The following is a 17,975-nucleotide window of genomic DNA, read 5'->3' as shown; positions in this document are numbered from 1 at the left end:
ATGTTAATCTGATGACCATCAACAACTTCCTGTTTGAGGCTAAGATTGACAACCTGAACCTTTTTAAAATTCGTGGAATACTGTCGCCGCAGTCAGATCAGCAAGAAGGTTGGTAAAAACTCAAGACTTTTTGTCCTCCATAAAAGTTTACTTGTTATGATTGTTTTAGTGAAATAATCCATTACAATGACAGATTAGCTGAATGTCATTGTAGATTACTGAAATACTGAAATAGATGATTGCAGTAATTAGTCACCTTCATTTTTTTATTATCTTTGTAATTAATAAACTGTCATTAACACTTTAATAAACCTTTGGCCTGAGCAAAAATGATATTGGAGTCATGACAGAAAGCCATACAAATTTATACTTGTTATTCATGAGCTTTGTGATGAAGTTTCCTTCATTTAAATGTATTATTAAAGGATAAAAAGGAACTGAAAACTGTTTTGTGTACATTTCAGTTAAATGGTTTTGTAGAAAAATACCAGGTTGCAGAAGTAATTCCAGGTGAGTCAGGAGGGAGAGGAAAAAAATAGACAATCCTTGCAACTAAGGGAGATAACATAGCAGTATTAGGACATGGGCATCTTGGATTGATTTGCTTTGTGCTCTGGACTAATTATACATATTTCTGTAGTCTTCTTAGATACTTTTAAAAGAATTTTTAATTTTATTATAATGATCTTCTTTGGAAGAGAAAAAGTGCTATGTGAACTTACTAGTATTCAAACACTTTTCAATCAAATGCATTTCATTGAGCCATAGCTGTATCGGTAAGTGTGCATTATTATGATGAAAGTACCCACAACTCAGTGCATCATGCACAGACAAAGCTCACTCGGCTCTCAGAAGAAGCAGCGATGACTGGCCTGACCATCAACATCAAGAAGACGGAGGTAATGCGGGTCAACAAGCAAGAAGTCCCACTCCAAGTACATGGGGAATGTATTACAGTCTGATTGTTTCACCTACCTTGGCAGCATAGCAAAGATGGAGGTGCAGATGACGATGTAAGAAGCTAAAAAAGCCATGCTTTGATTTCACACCCCGCGACCTATCTGGAACTCCAAAGCTTTATCTCTACACACCAAGATCCGCATCTTCAACTCAAATGTAAAGTCAGTCCTATATGGATCTGAGACATGGCGTGTGACAACAAGATTGACCATCACCACCAAGATTCATACATTCATCAACAGATGTCTGCGCCACATCCTCAATATCAGATGGTCTAAGATCTCCAATACAGACCTGTGGGAGAGAACCAACCAAAAATCTGCTACTCAAGACATCAAGCAGCGGAAGTGGGGCTGGATCTGTCACACCTTGCGAAAGTTGGCCGACAATTTATCGACAAGCTCTGGGCTGGAACACACAGGAGAGTTGCAGGGTTGGGAGACCCAGGCAGACATGGAGGAGGTCAGTCCACAGCAAGGCAGGGGCAGCTAGCATGATGGTCCCAACTGGAAAGGGACACACAGAACCAGAACAAAAAGAAGACAGACAACTCAAATGCTTTTTTAAAAAAAAATTTGTCTGCATTTTCTCAGGAATATATTGCATTTAATTTTTGTTTTAATTTCATTAATTTGCAGCCATGCCAGTTGCTGTTAAAGAGACAGCAACGTTTGGAGTGTCAATGTTTTTGAAAAATATTGGTAAAGCAAAGACCTCAGACCCTATAAAAGAGGACATCACAGTCGGTAAAGAAAACTTTTTTTTTTCATATTTTTGGTTGTGTTTCAAAAAAACATTTTTGTGATTCACTGGCTTATGAAAGATATACATGATGAAAATGGCTTTCTGATAATTGTATTTGTGTTATTTTACTTCATTTTTTTTTATTCACACAACATATTTTTCTGTTTTGATTTTTCTCAGATGTAGTGAACCGAAACAAATCTACACCTGTCTTGAACTCTCCTCTCATGCACATTGAGAGTTTTCTCCAAGCACTGACCACAGCCAATGATGATGGACGAGTGGTATTGAGTAAACAGAGTTAGTCAAAAAATACAAAGTATTTCTTGGAATGTGTGATAAAAAGTTAATTTGCAAGAACTTTTACAGAATTTTATTGTATGTTTTGACAAACAGTTGTTGGCAAAAATTTTGTATCACTTTTTAATTTTTAAAGTATTTTTTTAGTTCAGGAAGATTGCCAGGAAATATTTACACCACACAGCAGTTGTTGTTGACGTATAGTGGTCACAAGAGCATGTTGGTTAAGCCTTCAATTGTGATCTGAGAAACAGAAGAGAACCTGAGATCAGACTTTTGCAACTCTTCAGTTTGCTTTCATGATATTACCTATCAGCATAAGGCATTAACAGAGGCTTTTTTGCTGTAAGAGCCTTCACTGATTATCAGCTGTGGCTTAGCATATGAATAATATATATGTCATTTGTATTATATTTTTTTGTCTTGATTACAAAATTACTTGATAATGATCAAAATTATTGTAAGCGTTTAGTATCCTTTTTGTACTGGCTTTTCAGTTGTGCTTTCTGTTACCTGTTTGTTGTCACTTTGCATTTTATTTTCTCTTGTCACAGTGCTTTTAAGTCAGTCGGGCATCAAGTTTTTGCTCCTTAATCCTGCTGTTCACTTTGCTGATGTGTTGCAAGAAGCTCGAGCAGTGGTGGTAGCTGGGGGAACAATGCAGCCAGTGAGTCTCCACATTTTGGATTTATATTGCACACATTGTGTACATAGTCTACACAGCTTCAGACCACTTCTGAATACATTACTCACCATTAACCAATGCATTGCAATTTGTGGTGGATCATGCACTTAGGTATAATATGTATTTCCTTGAAGTATTTATTCTGTTTATTTCTAGATGGTTTAATCTTATATTTCATGATTTAGATAACATTTTCTATCAAATGTATTTGTGCCCATATCTTAATTCTGTGACCACATTTTGCTTCCAGATTTCAGAATTCAAAGATCAGCTGTTTTTTGCTGCAGGCCTTCAGCCTGACAAGCTTTTGGAGTTTTCATGTGGTGGTCTGGTTTGACTTTTCTACTTAATGATCATTTTAAGCCCTTCCCACTAAACCAGTGTAGTGCATATAAGAGAAAGATTTAAAGTCATGGAAGTCGGTGCTATTATTTTCTTTTGGAGTGGTCACTGACGTGACTCCAACCTAACTGAAACCAAAGTGTTGAGATTGTTGTGCTGAAGGTCTTGTTTATAGAATCAGTTGTATTGCAGAATTATTGTGTGACTCCTGCTTTCAGGTCATGTTATTCCACCAGACCATTTACTGTCCTTGACCCTAGCAACTGGCCCTACAGGGAGACAACTTGATTTCACCTTCCAGACACGAGATGATCCTCACTTGGTCAGTCTTGTGATGCACTTTATATTTTAAGCATTGCTTTCTCCATAGATACTTACAGATGCCAGTGTGAACATACATCTTGTTAATCCATGCAAAGTAAATGTATACAGTTTAAGTAGCTCAAGTAGAAGACATTTGAGCTTACTAAATATTATGCTTTATTTGGAGCTCTACAGTTTCGCACTAGAGTCTTCATAATGTGAAGTGTACCTCATAATTTTGGCTTTCCATTTTTTTTCCATCATCGATTTCATTATTTCCCATTGTTGCATCCTAATGTGTAAGAGAAATGCCATTTAGCTTGCAATTTAGGCTTTAGAAAGAATGATCATTAGCATTCTAGACCAAGACCCGCTTTTTCTGATCTAGATTTATTTGCAGCTATTGCCATGGTTCCTGGTGCCCTGTCTTTTGGTGGTTTTTTTTTTTGGTTTGTTGGTGGGCTTTTTGGGCTTCACCACTCTTTTTACACTTTACCCACTCATTTACATATTGTTTACTTCTTGTGTTGACCTTTTTTAAAGAATGTTATGCTTATATCACTCTGGGGGTTTTGTCCTTAAACTTTTTAAGGTAAGATTACTTTTTGTTGCTGTGATATAGACTTAGTTGGTGGCGCGGCGTTTAACATGAACTCATGCAACAACAACAACCAAAAAAAAGACATATCAGTTTGCATGAAGCCAGGTCTTTGCCACAGCTAGGCTTTTTATTAGCTGTGCAGTTGTCATACATGTGCATAGCTTATTCCTGCTCTCTCAACTTCAAGTTTTAGACAGGTGTTCACAGAATTATTATTTTTTTTTTAGGTTAAGTATATCTTAAACTTTATGCTGTCTATATACATGCATTATATTGCTGAAAAAATCCGCTTTTATTGCAGATACCTCTCTTTTTCTTTCAGTTTAATTGCTACGCTGACCTTTCAATTGACCTTTGGGGATCATCATAAAAAGTATAGAAGGGGTGTAAAGGTTAGTCTTTTAGTCCAGAAAGGCTGTGGCCTCTGCCCTGTGCCCTGATTACATTATCCTGGTTGGAGAATTACTAGGAGAGGAGATAATAAAATTGATCCCACACAAGGTCTTCGAACCGAAATTATTCCACTACAAAATAGACAAACAATCCCTATTCATTTTGTAGCAGTTTTAGTGTCTTTGTAAGAATTAAAAAAAGAAAATCGGTCAGTGTACCATTGACAGCTGAACCCAATCGTCCTGTGAAAGGTGTGGAGGCTATGCCAGGTTCTCTCCCTGTCCCTGAAATAGACTGCTCCAGCGTTTGGGTATGCACGTTCTAAGACCTTGACTGATGTAGCACATCCGCTTTGGCAGCATCCATACATCAGGGTTGCAGGAGTGCCGCACTTTCTCGAGGGTTTGTGCACTTTACCCATTCTTTTTGCTGCTCAGTAAGATCAGACATTCAGTCCAATATTGCACAAGAAGGCAATTTTTCATCAGCAATGGGCTTGTTTTCGGCCTTAAAATAGTGTCCCTAGGACTTTGCCGACTCAACATGTTTCACGCTGCACACCCCTTGCACATTTGAATGCGCTAGGACGATGATGTAATGGAATGCAGGGGGAGAGCTCACTTTAATCGGTAAGGGGAAGGCAAGTCAGGTTGGTGCGGCGGTTTAGCGAGGACGCGCCCTCTCGGTGTTCCTAGTGCGGGAGAAATCTGGATCATAGCGAGGACTTGTCACCAGACGGGGCTACAGTGGGATGGAACGAGGATAGTCTGCTCGGCCACACTGCCCCCGCTGGCATACGTTGGTCGAAAACGAGAGAAGTCGGTCGTCTGCGTCGATAGTTGTGACCTCTCAGGAAACCGATCTTCCCGTCAGCAGTTCAGCTTTACTTTCGACACCTCCCATCCCCATGCCCTCCCGGACATTATCTTCCTTTCTCTTGTCCTACCTTTAGTGTTTACACCCTTGACAGAGATTAGTTTGTCCTGTTCTGATTTGTAGAGTTCGTGAAAAGATGTGACGTGTGGTCTGCTCTTGACAATTAAAAAAAAATGATTAATTGGACTCGTTATTTGCACGAACAGTCTCTCTCTTATATATATACACGCGCACGGACTGGCACTTTTTCACATTACACAGGCTTCAGTTATTCGCAAGCAGAAAATAGAAGATGATAAACTGATGTTTGGATGAAAACGACGCTCCATGCTTGTCTCCCCCTGTCGGTGGAGTCGGCTGGTTTTCCCAAGGGTTAAAAGAAGCAGATGAGTGTTGTCTTTGCTGCTAGGGTCAGTGATTGTACAGGGTCAGATAACTGAATTAGTTTTATTCTTAAAATATATTTAAAATAATATTCAGGCGTACTTTTTAAAGATGACTTTTTAATCACGGTATCCCCAACTTCACAGGACGCTGACCGGCCTTGTGGGGAAAGGACAAAAGAGGTTATAAAATTTGTCCTCGCATAACGTTCGTGCATGCTACTTTAATCCTGATATTTAGTCGGGAATGCACGACCCGTCACTTGAAGTGAAAAAAAAGTTATGCATATTCTGCACTGCGCGTGCGCTGACGAGCACGTAAAGGCACCTTCTGATGTCGTGTACCGGCAATCGATGGGGCATACAATTTCTTTAAAATCGGTGACCTTTTCGCAGACACGGCGAAGAAACAGGTTTGCATCCCCGGGTCCTTATTAACCGAGAAAACTGTGGAACAATAGTTACATTGTGCAGGCATTTGAGAGGAAGTTGTGTCGGTAGCACAGATTTTCCGGAGTGTCACAGAGAGTTTACTAGTGCAATGCCTCTTTGCTTTGCTTTTGCTTTCATGCGAGGTTAAAAATAAGTGTCAACCATTTTGGAATATGCTGATGTTGATTGTGCAAAAGCCAGACAAGTTTATTTTGTTAGTGGGGAAACCAGTATTTTAGTTAATCTCTGGGAAGCCCACGTCCTGGTTCCACCGTATAGATAAGACCGTTTCTGGTTCTAAGTCCACCCAGGGATTGCGCAACAGAAATCGATACCTGATTTATCAGAAGAGGTAACAGAAATAGGTATCTGATTTATACGGGGAAGTAAAGGGGAAAGAGAGGACTATGCCCTAAATACGACGAACCACTTACAGCTACTGCCCCTGTGACCTCAAGGCTATGAAACTACCTTTCTTTAGTTATTCTCGCTTTGACACTGAGCAGATTTCAGTGCAAACCGCCATTTATTCTGACTACAGATCTTTACAGTTACCTTTATGGGCACTTTCGTTTTCGCTATCGCTAATTCGGTTTTCGATTATCGTTCTTTAAAGTAACAGTTTTGCTGACGTCAACAACCGTTGAATGAATGCCGCAGTCTGTTTTATAGCTATCACATGCTGTCCTGCTATCTGGACTTATTAGACTGAGCCAGACATTAAACACGTCATCATTGTACAGTCAGCTTTTTGTGGAAAGCAGGCGAGGTTGTAAGAAAGAAGCGAAAGATAAATGAACATAAGTTCGTTGTTTTGCTCTCCGTTATTTCACTTTGCCCACTGGGATCTTTGCACAAAGATATTTTTTTAAATTTCCTGCGATCAGTTTTTTTAGTTTATTTGGAATGACTTATTAGACACATGAACTATGGGATTGTTTTGTAAGGAACCAGATGCGTTTTTTTTTCTTTGGCCTTCTTAACCATCACCATGAGTCCCCAACCCCACCGACACCTTTGTCCAGGAAGGATTTTAAAAACAAATAGTAGACAGGTGGTGCATGATAACCGACATTCAGAGCTTGCGTTAGTACCACGTGACCGCTCACCAAAAGTGTTATCGAATTGACTGACTTTCGACCATATAGGGCTAAATATATAACTTACTACTACAAAAATTAATGATAACCGACATTGAGTATCCCGATTTCGTGACCGGAAAAGGTTGCAGGTTCGGTCGACTATTGTATCGTGATGCTAAAGTGCAACTATTCTATTATAAAAATAATCGACCTAGAATATTTTTTTAACTGAATTTGGTAACCGCTTTTACAAAGTTTTCTTTTCCTGTAAACTGACCCTGAAATAGATCCGTGGTGCTGACTTCTAAACTTAAAAGTGGAGCGATAAGATAAAACCCCTAAAACTGCGGCACTCCTTTCTTTTTGCTACTTGAAAAGCTGGCGACTGAATTATGGCATCTGCTTCCCCCTAGCCATTATTGCGCAAGAAGGAGAAGAGTTTGAGGAAAAAGAAATTTTAAAAATAGACCAAGGCGGCAGATATTGTGTGTGGCCTTCCTTTTTAAAAAAAAAAAAAAATTCGAAGTGGTGAACCAGAGTTTGGAGTGCAGTACCAAAGAAAGGACACCAACCGGTGCAGAAGCACTCGCTCGAGGCCTGCTAGAACTGTGGCAGCGAGGGCGCCGTCATGGCCTGACCCACTTGCCGCCTCTCCTCTCTGTGACATAGTTTGACACGATGCACCGTGCATGTTGGCCTTAAGGTGAACTTTTATGTCCAGAAAACAAGAACAGTGATCGCCGCCTCGACTGCCAAGTGACATGGTCCCAATTTTTGACCCAGTACTCTTTGGGGGGGACTAAACGAGGCTTGTTTGACAGACAGGTACCCCACTCCCCCGTACCACCACCACCATAGATGCTTGGGACTTCCCTCGCTCTCTCATAAGATCGACGAGGTAAGGGGGTGGGTGGTTGTGCGGTGGGGTGAATAGTGTGGCTTAATTGAGGGGGAGATTATGGGAGTCGACTCGTCCACATCAGCAAATGCCATTTAGTCTGATCGTTGGGATGTATTAACAAAAAGAAGTAGGTCGCCGTATTTGGGTTCCAGAAGGGCTAAACTTTTTTTTCGTGAAATGCATCCATTCAAAAGGTTTTCCCCGCCTACCCTCTTTTTGTCGTACGATAAAGAATCGGCAATTTTTCTTCGCAGGGATGAGAGCATTAGCACACCTTGTAAAACAGACGGTTACAAAACATTGTTCACAGGCACATAACCGTAGGAAGGAGAGCAAGAAAAAGTGATGCCGCAAACAAGATATTTTGGGAAATGCATCAATAAGAAAGCTTTGACAGTATATGTCAACTAGCCTAGATACATTTTTACCACAGTATAGTCTGTCTACGGTAAATCTTTCACCAAAATACTCATAAATCACAGAAGACACAGTTTGTTGGTCTATAGTAATTGCTTTCATTTTTTGTTTGCTAAAATTAAAAGAAAACGACAGAGTTATTGTAGAGGATAATACTGGTTTAAAAGATAGTACTAGCTCATTTATAAAAATAAAATAAGGAAACTGATTACTTACATTTGTACAATTGATGAAGCACAAGGAAACATTTATATTATTTATTTTATATAAAAGTATTTAAAATATGTAAATGATTTTTTTTAAAATACTGCAAGTGGATAGTAGGTTTTGATCCTTGGTTAGTTGGCTCTCAGGTAGAGAGCCTTATGGCTTCCTTTGCTGGTGGAGAAAGGGATTTTGTTGTTATTAAAGTTGTATTTTTCCTTTTAGTCGGGTGATGCTCTCTCTCTCTTTATCCCTTGTCTTTTCCTCTTTCTCTTGTTTCTTATTTAAAAATAGTTGCAGATTCGTCGGATATTTTTGTGAGTGGTAAGCGCAGTTTGACCTTTCCTGACTTAACAGATTGCATAGCTAAATTGTATCTAGTCGAAGACTCAGAAATGCAAACCAAGATTGTTCTATGACTTAGCTGCAGTCTCATACCAGCACGGCCATGGCATCTAGGCCTCATGGTAGCAAGCGCCTACCAGCAAGGCTTAGACAGCTAGGCCATGTAACAGAGGCTGTTCTCAATTTCGACCAGCCAGTCAGCTAGTGAGTGACATTAGATCATGTTCATCAATCGTTTCTTTTGTCCCCCTCAAACCCAGCCCCTCTCCCGCCCACCCCCAACCGCCATTTAACTTTGTTCCAGGTCAGTACGATCTACTTTTTTTCAGTTACCTTACAGATAGCACATGGCGATTTTTTTTAACCTACATGTGGTCTCGTGATTGCATGTCGGTGCAGTGCACTTTGAAATGCCTGCATCGATGTGCAGGTGACGACTCGGTACGTTTGACCCTCCCATTGCACCATGGAACCAGCAGGCAGCCTGATGACTTGTGCGCATGCGTGTATCGATCGTAACCTTTGCACCAAGCGGCCTGTGAAGGTGTGTCTTCGGACCGTGTCCATGTTACCTGCGTAGTTCCTTCTCCGTTGTAGAAATGCCAGAACTGAAAACAAAGAGGGGGAGGGGGAAGTTTTTCCTGTCAGCTCGTGGTGCGTAGTTGGGAGGTGGTATTATATTATGGGGAGCAGTATAACCGCACCATACCTGGTTGCACGGCAGCCTAATAATAGGTTGGTTATTAATAGTTCGTTACAGCATCGATTGTCACAGTCTTCTGGAGCAAGAGGCTGACTGGAAACTACTCACCCATGCAGCCGGCTGCATCATAACTACTTTCCTAAGATGGCAGTGAAGGAACACCGACCTCTTCCTTCCCTTTTTCAAAACAACTTTTTTTAAAAAAAAAAAAAAGGCGAGGGCAGCTCTTCAGGTGTGGTTGGCTTGCACTGTAATGCTCAGCGGTAACCGGGAAGAAAATGGAGGGATTGTTGGCGAAGCTAGGAATGAAAGAATTATGGGGAATGCAGGTGTTTCTTCCCGTCGGGTTTGTCGTTTCGGACGATACCACATCTGAGGGGTGGGCAAGGACCAGTGTCACCTGCCGGTATTGTCTATGCCCCACAACATGGACCTGTCCCAGGCTTTTTTTTTTTGTTGGCCTGAACTGGTGAAAACAAAGGCCATTGTCTCAAACATTGACGAATTATCCATGTCATTCGTCGTCTTTATTGTTATGTAATATAGTTTGCCCTCACATTTTTTTTTCTTTTTTTTTTAAGCGTGGTTAGTTGGTCTCCTTCAAGAAGAGTTGAAATAAAATTAATTTTGTTTGTGCGTGTGGCTGTGCCGCCATGAAAGTCTATTTTCTCTGGCCTCCCGTCTTCTGGCTTTGTTCTTCAATTATTCAACAAACAAAAATTTTTGTTCTTGGTGACCTTTAGACGCAAGACTTCCTGGTGTTGAAAGTGGTTCAGTAAAACTGCGAATCTTTCAATCTTTCTCTTTTCAGAAATCGATACACGCTCACAGTTTTGTTTCACAGCACAGTATGGAGCCGTGTGAGTAGGATACACATGTATTATGTTATACATCTATTAAGTTAAGTCTGTAAAACAGTGCAGGTTGTTGCAGAAGGTTCGATTTCATCATTCATGAAGTGTTTGTAATGCCTTACCGAGACCCAGGCTAATGCGCGACAACAAAAACCAGTTGTCCGCCTACTGGGTCATAGGTCAGGGTGCTGCAGATCATTCCAGTTGTCCGCCTAGTGGATCATCGAACAAGACACGAGAGACCATTTCTAAGTATTGTACGCTCAAAGTACTTTGGCAGCATTTTACATTACAGTAATTCTGTCGAGTTCACTTCATCATAATACACTTTTGTAATTACATTTCTTAAGCAACGGATTGTTGTTTGAGAGAAGTAAACATCTTGTTCACAACAGACCTTCTCTCCCTCGACTCCTGTGCTGGTGAAATGAACTCTCCTGCTTGCCAGTGACGTACTCGAGGTGCCAGGGACAAACAGATAGCTTGTTTTGACGAACACCGTAATAAAAAATATATTAGAGGTTTAACCCACTTGTTTTCCACATGTTTTAGATATGCATGCGGAACCAATTTCGGACATCAGAAACATGGGATGGATGGGGAGGTAGAGGGGTGAAGTGCTGCAAAATAAAGCTGGGATTTCGTCTTTTGCTAATATGTTTTATCTCTGACATCAGTTAGCTCTGTTTACATCCGAGAGACTAATTTACAGACACGATTTTCTTTTCGGTTTGACCTTGTACCAGTTCGGCGATAGTGTAAGCTTATAGTTGATTTACCGTTTGACACTAGTGATCATTTACATTAATGTGGTGTTTGAGAGATTAATAAAAGATAAAACGTTTGTAATTATTGAAATAGATAGTTTAACATTATTCTAACGGAGTATGAATTTTTCAGTTTTCTGTGTCAGATCTTCACCCCCCTCCCCCTTAAAAGAAAAGCTATAACATTCATGCAAAATCACAACGGTTTGGAAAAAAAAAACGTGTTTTAAGCTGACTGGCGTGTAAGCAGTGTTGTGCACATCAAACGACATTTCAATAATCCGATCAGGTAATCGATAATATTAAAATATAATTAAAGCCAGTTTAGCTGCCGTGTAAGCTAAGTAATGCATAAATGAATGACATTTCAAAACTTAAGCCGATCTTGCTGTCGATTAGTAAGTTAATTTTAAGTCGCACTTCAGTTATTTGCATAATGTGAGTCTACATATATCGTCACATAAAGTGGGCCCATCGCAGTTTGTGTTAGCAGGAGCTACCATACAGAGCATCAGGCGACCTCGTGACCTTCTGGTGCTGCGACGCGGTGCGCGTGGAGGCTCCGCTGCCGGGGCTGCAGGTGAAATCAGAGCGGCATGAAGGTCAAAATGCCGACAGAGTAGATCAGGAGGCCAGGCCGATTTAGTCACTCCCCTCGCTGGAGCGGCCCAGGTGACGATATCCTACCCTGATTTCTGCTCCTGGTGCGAGCTGGGGTCGCGCGCGAGCTCTCTGGGGCCACCGACTCGCTCGCTGGGTCAAGCGAAGTGCCTGCCAGTGCACGGGCGGCGCAAAAGCGGATGTCGACCGAGTAACCTCCCCTAACCCCGCTCTCCGGGTTATTGGGTTAGGATTGTCTGGGTCGATGGCCTGGCGTGGCCGTATGCCCTGGAGGTAGCCGGTCACTGCGATCTGGCCCAAGAGCGATGTCCTTCTTGATCGCTGCTCCCCGGGGAGGAACTTTATGCTTTGTGTCATTGTAGACGCAGGCGCTGAACTCGAGTGGTACAGTTGATGAAAGCGATCGAGCTATAAGCAAAAAAATTAAAGTCCCTTGATCTGATTTTTGGAAAAGGGAATTTTATTTGGTGACATCATCATCATCCCTGGACGACAGAGCTATGGACAATATTTTTTATGACTTGTAAACACCATCTCTGTCATTTCTACATCATGCATTTGGCACAAATTATTCCTCACAGCAAGGTCGATATGTAATATATTAACTTAACCGTTAGTTATTTTATTAAAAGATAGTTTATTCAGTGTCACCAAGCAGTGAACAAATGATCGAAGTTCATCATGAGTGACCGATCATCGTTGTCGTCATCGTCGTTATTATTATTATAAATGAGTAAATCGTGATTATGTCATATTTGAGTGATGAACTGTAGCAGGTGTGCAAATCAGTTTGAGTGTGCGCAAAAAAAAAAAATTAATGGCGCGAAACCCGGGGGTAGGAGTGGAGAAAAAATTTCAGGAAGGAGAGACTGCATTATAGATACATTTACTAAGGTGACCAGACGTCCCGCATTAGGCGGGACAGTCCCGCTTTTGACCTCGTGTCCCGCCTGAATATCGGGCGGAACGCCCAATGTCCCGCTTTCTTGCTTTCTGGCAAGTCCATCCAATGTCCCGGTTGTCTTTAAAAATCACTTTTTTCGGTGTTCTTTGACAGTGACGACACCATCATCGGCACGTGTCCCGCTTTCGCCCCCGAAACGTCTGGTCACCTTACATTTACTGTTCATTCATTTTTAATGCAATCTTAGTATAAGAGTGGAATCGGAGATATGGTTTCAACATGTTTGGATTTCTCCTGTTGAATCTCCACAGGGATAATTTTGTTTGTTTATTTTCTGGCTTTGTTGTTGACGGTGTCATGTGGTCCCGTAATATTGCGAGCGGTATTATTTCAATCAATGACTTATTTAGGTAGACTTCTGCGACTTCACCTCGATGTCTAATTCAAAGACGATAGTTGATGGGCAAAGTATGGGTTAGGGAAAAGTGGGACTTCGACCACTGCCTAATTAATTTGTAAGAAATTCAAAGCCTCCAGCATCGCGTTTTCTTGAGAAGCTGACGTAAGCAGAAATTGCATTCGGAGTGATAATCGAGAATGCCAATCGTGCCCGCGCTGCCTGCAAGGAAAGTTCTTGCGAACTAGAGCAAGAGGTGGAAATCTTGGCTACTGGTATTGTTATGACAGCCTATGTTAGTATCTAAGAGGACCTACTCTCTTTTTATGCCCCACAGAGTCATTAATCAGGACTCATTTTTTTCTTTAATGTTTCCTATATATCCAAAAAGGAAGATTCAGCGCTGCCATACTTTTTACGAAGTTCATTTAGATTGTCAAAAGAAACGTATTGCTGTTTTCAGAAAAAATATTTACATATGGAGTAAGTCATATTTGTAAGAAAGGTACTTCCAGAAACATTGCTACTACAAACACACGACTCGAACATCGCCCTGATGGCCCTGGCTCACGAAGGGAATTAGTGCCTCGGCAAGGTGCTGTATCTGAACATAGCTGCACGGAGGTTGTAGTGATTGGAAGGGAGGGGCGTGAGGGCGCCTGTGTCGATACACAACCTGGGTAATCATGGAAAAAGTGATAAATAGTACAAGCCACACTCTCATCCACATTCGTGTTAGCTGGAGTGATGAGCAAGGGGAGGTAAAAATGTTATCCTCTTGAGAAAGGCGGGGGCGGTATTTAATTTCATTATCACTATTATCTTCGTTTTCTTCTTTTTTTACACATTGCTAGCCGGACAACATGACATTAACTTATTATTGCTCTTCATGAGCAGATTTTCCTGCTCTCCCTACATTGCATTAGAGGCAACCGCCACATAGTCTGTTCCCGTCAAGTTCTAATATTTTATTATGTTATTATATGTTTAAATAAACAAAATTGACTTTATGTAAGATGACTATGTGAAGGCTATATCAGTTCCAAGATGAACGATGACAATGATGATAACGATTTCCGCACTAAAAATGGCATTGCTGTGTAAACCTACATCCACGCAGCAGTGATTTGAACCAAAACGGGTCACATCAATGTAAAAAAGGTCATTGCATCAGTGTCGTTGAAAGGGGTTGAAGCGCTTGAGTGTTAAAGGAGCGTTATGTCTTTTTTTTTCCTTTCTTTTTAAAGACGAGGTCACGATGCTCTGGCCTCTCTCCTCTCGCTTGTTTAATCAGAACTCAAGGTGAATGTGGACCTTCAACATGGCCCTCGTCGTTCCAGCCTGTCCCAGGGTGTCCTCTAGTGTAGTCTTCCCGCTCCAGTTCCTCCTTTGTTTTGATTGGAGGATTTGTGCACGTGACGATCAGATTTCCTCCTTTGCATTGACCACTCCCCCATGTCAGCATGTTCCCCAATGTTATCGATAACACACGTCATCCTGCCTTACTTCCCACACCCCACCCAGTCCCTCCACCTTCAGTGCCTCCATGTCAGAAGCAGGGCCGAGATAACCCCTTCTGCTTTACACTCCATTATGCGGGTTTGTCGTGTCTTGGACAAATGCAAATGAAGTGACCTGTACCGACCAAGTGACCCGCGAGCAATTGAGGTCGCTGTGTCACGGTGACCAGTAACGAGTTAGGGCGAGTAAGAGCTGTTCAAAAGATGGAGAGAATGGATCCTGTCGGGGTGATGCCATCGAAGACCAGAACAACCGAGCAAACTTTACTCGTCGATTTCCCGAGGAAGTGTGTGGCTTTGAAGTATTCAAAAGAAAAATTATTTTGTTAACACTTGGAATAGCGTTTTTGTGTCAAGGAATAATGAAAGAACTTTCCTTATGGGAAACATGATAATTTACATTTAATGGCTTGTGCACACGCGCGTTTGTTTCTTATTAAGAGCACTTCCCCGCCACCCCATTCCTTCTTGACACGTGTGGTTTCTTACTGGATTCTTAGCTTTAGTTTCCGACCTTAAGTCAAAACACAAACACAATAATCATGAAACAGAGCATTTATATTGCGACTTTGTTAAGTACCAGTCTGACACAAACACAACAACCACCCACATCTCCCACACGCTCGCAAACTCTCTTCTCTTTTCCATACACCCACGTATTCAATGCAACACGAACAGAAACAAAACTGTACCCTCCCCAGTCACTAGAACATCGTGTAGTATTTGATCATTTGCACTTATCCACCACCATCACCACCACAACAACAACATCGCAAAAACATTGGACAAAGCAGTGCTGAGGAAAAGAAAAGATTGGATTCTTCTTCTTCGGTATCAAGTAATCTCATCGCCTTCTTGTTCTTTTTGTGCTTCCTCTTACCTCCTAAGAGTTGTGGATGAATATAGTTCAGCTCTCGGTTCTGAAGACTTTGCACCAAAGTTACCTTTGTGCACTAGTGTTTGGGTACGCGGTTGAACCTGAACATGTGATTATCTCCGGTTTTTTGTTATGTAGGTATGCGGCAAATTTTGTTTTTTTCTGTGTGCAAATCCCGGCCACGACTTACCCTCCCCTGTTTTCGAGCACCTATGAGGTCAACTTGTGGTACTGTTCGGTCAACGACCTCCGGCGCTGCGAAGCGGTAAAAAAGTTGAAGGTTGCGACTAGTCATTTGGTTGTTTGTGCATCCATCCACCTGCCCTTCCTCATCCCCATCCCTTTCCCCTCCCTCCTCACAGTTTCCTCCTCCTCTCTCTCTCCATTGTTGTGCTAAATAACCTCCAAGTTAAGTCTGGCCTGTCGAACAAAAGATCGAGGTCGAGTTTGCTGTTAATACGCAAGACAGTCGGGGGGATGGGGAGCAACCAGCAGTTTGGAAGAGTCGATGTTCAATAGATTGTATGCAGGCAGGTGTGTCAGGTACTGGAGCCTCGCTGCTTTCGTCGCCTGCATCACCTACCACCCATTCCATGGAGTGGGATAGAACCTGTAATGTCACGGAACTGCTGCTAGGTCGATGGAGCAACTTTGTTCTCTCTCTTTTTTTTTTTGTCAAATAACGACCCAAGCGGGTTTCCGTTTTTTCCCCCATACTTAAACTGGCGTTGAGCAATCTGTTCGTCTGTTCGTGAGCCTTTTGATAGAGTTAATGGTGGGCAATCCTGGTTGTCCAGAAATGACAGGATTTTTAGCATGACCCCCCGACCCTTTTAAAGTTTAGAGTTTATACTACCACGAAAGGAAAGTCTATTAAGGGCATGAATTTTAATATTATTCTCTGGAAATTTAATGGTGTTACAACCACTTGTGTGGTTACAGTGGTGTTTTCCTCCTGTAGTTGTGGCGATCCTCCTACGATTGGTTTCTTTCAATGGACATAAAGCATTCTTTGTCGTTCAGCAGATCTCCGTGAATGGAAAAGAATGAGAAAAACGGTGAGATTCGGGGTTCCCTCATGGCCATTCTAAACTAAGGGACATGATGATGGTGGAGTGGATGTGTGTGGTATTGTTCATATTAGTGACGATCTTTTACTTTACTTAGTTAAATCAAATAACAGCTGGAAATGTGATTATGCACTTCCCCGAAACTTGGCTTTTTATTCGCTCCTTATTCCAGGGAGGCTTACATTTCACCTTTTTTATACCTTTTTATTTGAGTCTGTCTCTCATCAGACCCTTCAACACCGTGGGAGCCCTTAGTGGTCTGTGCGTTGGCTCACCACATATGCTGTTGGACGCACGTGACAATGAAGAGTCGCTTCTGTGTATCTCGAGATGCACGTGCAGCTGTCATTGGTCGTCACAGCTGCAAGGACAGCTATACTTACTTAGACACTCATCCAAGACTATAAACAGAAGTATTTCTACAAGTTCTGTTGAAGATCTATTAATGGTTTTGTCATGACAACAGCGCATTTAATTTTTTTTAAATCCGTTCACTGTTACAAGTGCGGTTATTTCAACGTTCTGTGTGAAAGGTCCACATATTTGGACTTTCGGATGATGGTTGAGATTTTCAGCCTTTAAAACTGAAATATGATGCCATAGTTGACATTTGTAGCGGCAAAGTTCTTGTGGGGAAAAAAAGAGTAATTAGGATTTGAAAAAGGTGGCCGTATCTGATAGAGTTGGAGGCGTGATTGAAGAATGGAAAGAAGTTCACAAAGGTTAAGTGAGGTCGACTAGAAATTACCCCAACGAGGCTTTGGTAAAGGGGAATCAACCCAACGTCACAGGTTAATAACCGCCACATTTACTAGGAACTTTTTTAAATCAGTGGGCCAAACCATTACAGACGAGGGTTTGTGTCAGTGTGCGGACTGTTCCATTTTGAGGCAGGTAGTTTTCATCACTGAAAACTACTAGAAAAAGAGGATCGCTACAGGGGACAAGTTTAAGGTTTACTTGGTGGATGAGCAAGAAAATCGGCTGTAAAGAACTTAAACAATAAAGAGTGTTATATTTCGTACCAAAATCATCAAATGCATTGCACTTTACAAAGACATGAAAGGAAAACTTTGTTCTATTTTGTGTAGGAATAGGTGAGTGGATGATGAAACTTAGGGGCACCTCAGACGTGTACAGGTGGACTGCTGTCTGCCGAGACCATTAAGGCTTAGCCTCTTGCGAAGTTCTCTGCTGTTCGTCTCGGGGAGCCTTGAATGTGACTAAACCGGAAGCTTTGTACACACCTGCCTCGTTTTAGTAGTTAACTGGAATTAAAAATCGTCTGCCAGCA

The 17,975-nt window shown here is 41.6% G+C and overlaps 1 protein-coding gene across 1 annotated transcript in view; it reads left to right on the top strand.

Annotated features, from left to right (window-relative positions):
* LOC112558904 (ATP-dependent DNA helicase DDX11-like) overlaps window positions 1-17,975 on the top strand; it is a 30,133-nt gene that overhangs the window by 7,341 nt on the left and 4,817 nt on the right. Inside the window, 8 exon segments of the mRNA XM_025229655.1 lie at window positions 1-71; window positions 73-108; window positions 465-510; window positions 1,599-1,706; window positions 1,885-2,004; window positions 2,559-2,671; window positions 2,940-3,012; window positions 3,250-3,353. Coding sequence (XP_025085440.1) covers window positions 1-71; window positions 73-108; window positions 465-510; window positions 1,599-1,706; window positions 1,885-2,004; window positions 2,559-2,671; window positions 2,940-3,012; window positions 3,250-3,353 — 671 coding nt within the window.

The sequence above is a fragment of the Pomacea canaliculata genome, linkage group LG3 (assembly GCF_003073045.1).
Source record: "Pomacea canaliculata isolate SZHN2017 linkage group LG3, ASM307304v1, whole genome shotgun sequence".
Lineage (NCBI taxonomy): Eukaryota > Metazoa > Mollusca > Gastropoda > Architaenioglossa > Ampullariidae > Pomacea > Pomacea canaliculata.
Note: the sequence above shows the minus strand (reverse complement) of the source record. Positions and strands in the feature narration are given on the sequence as shown.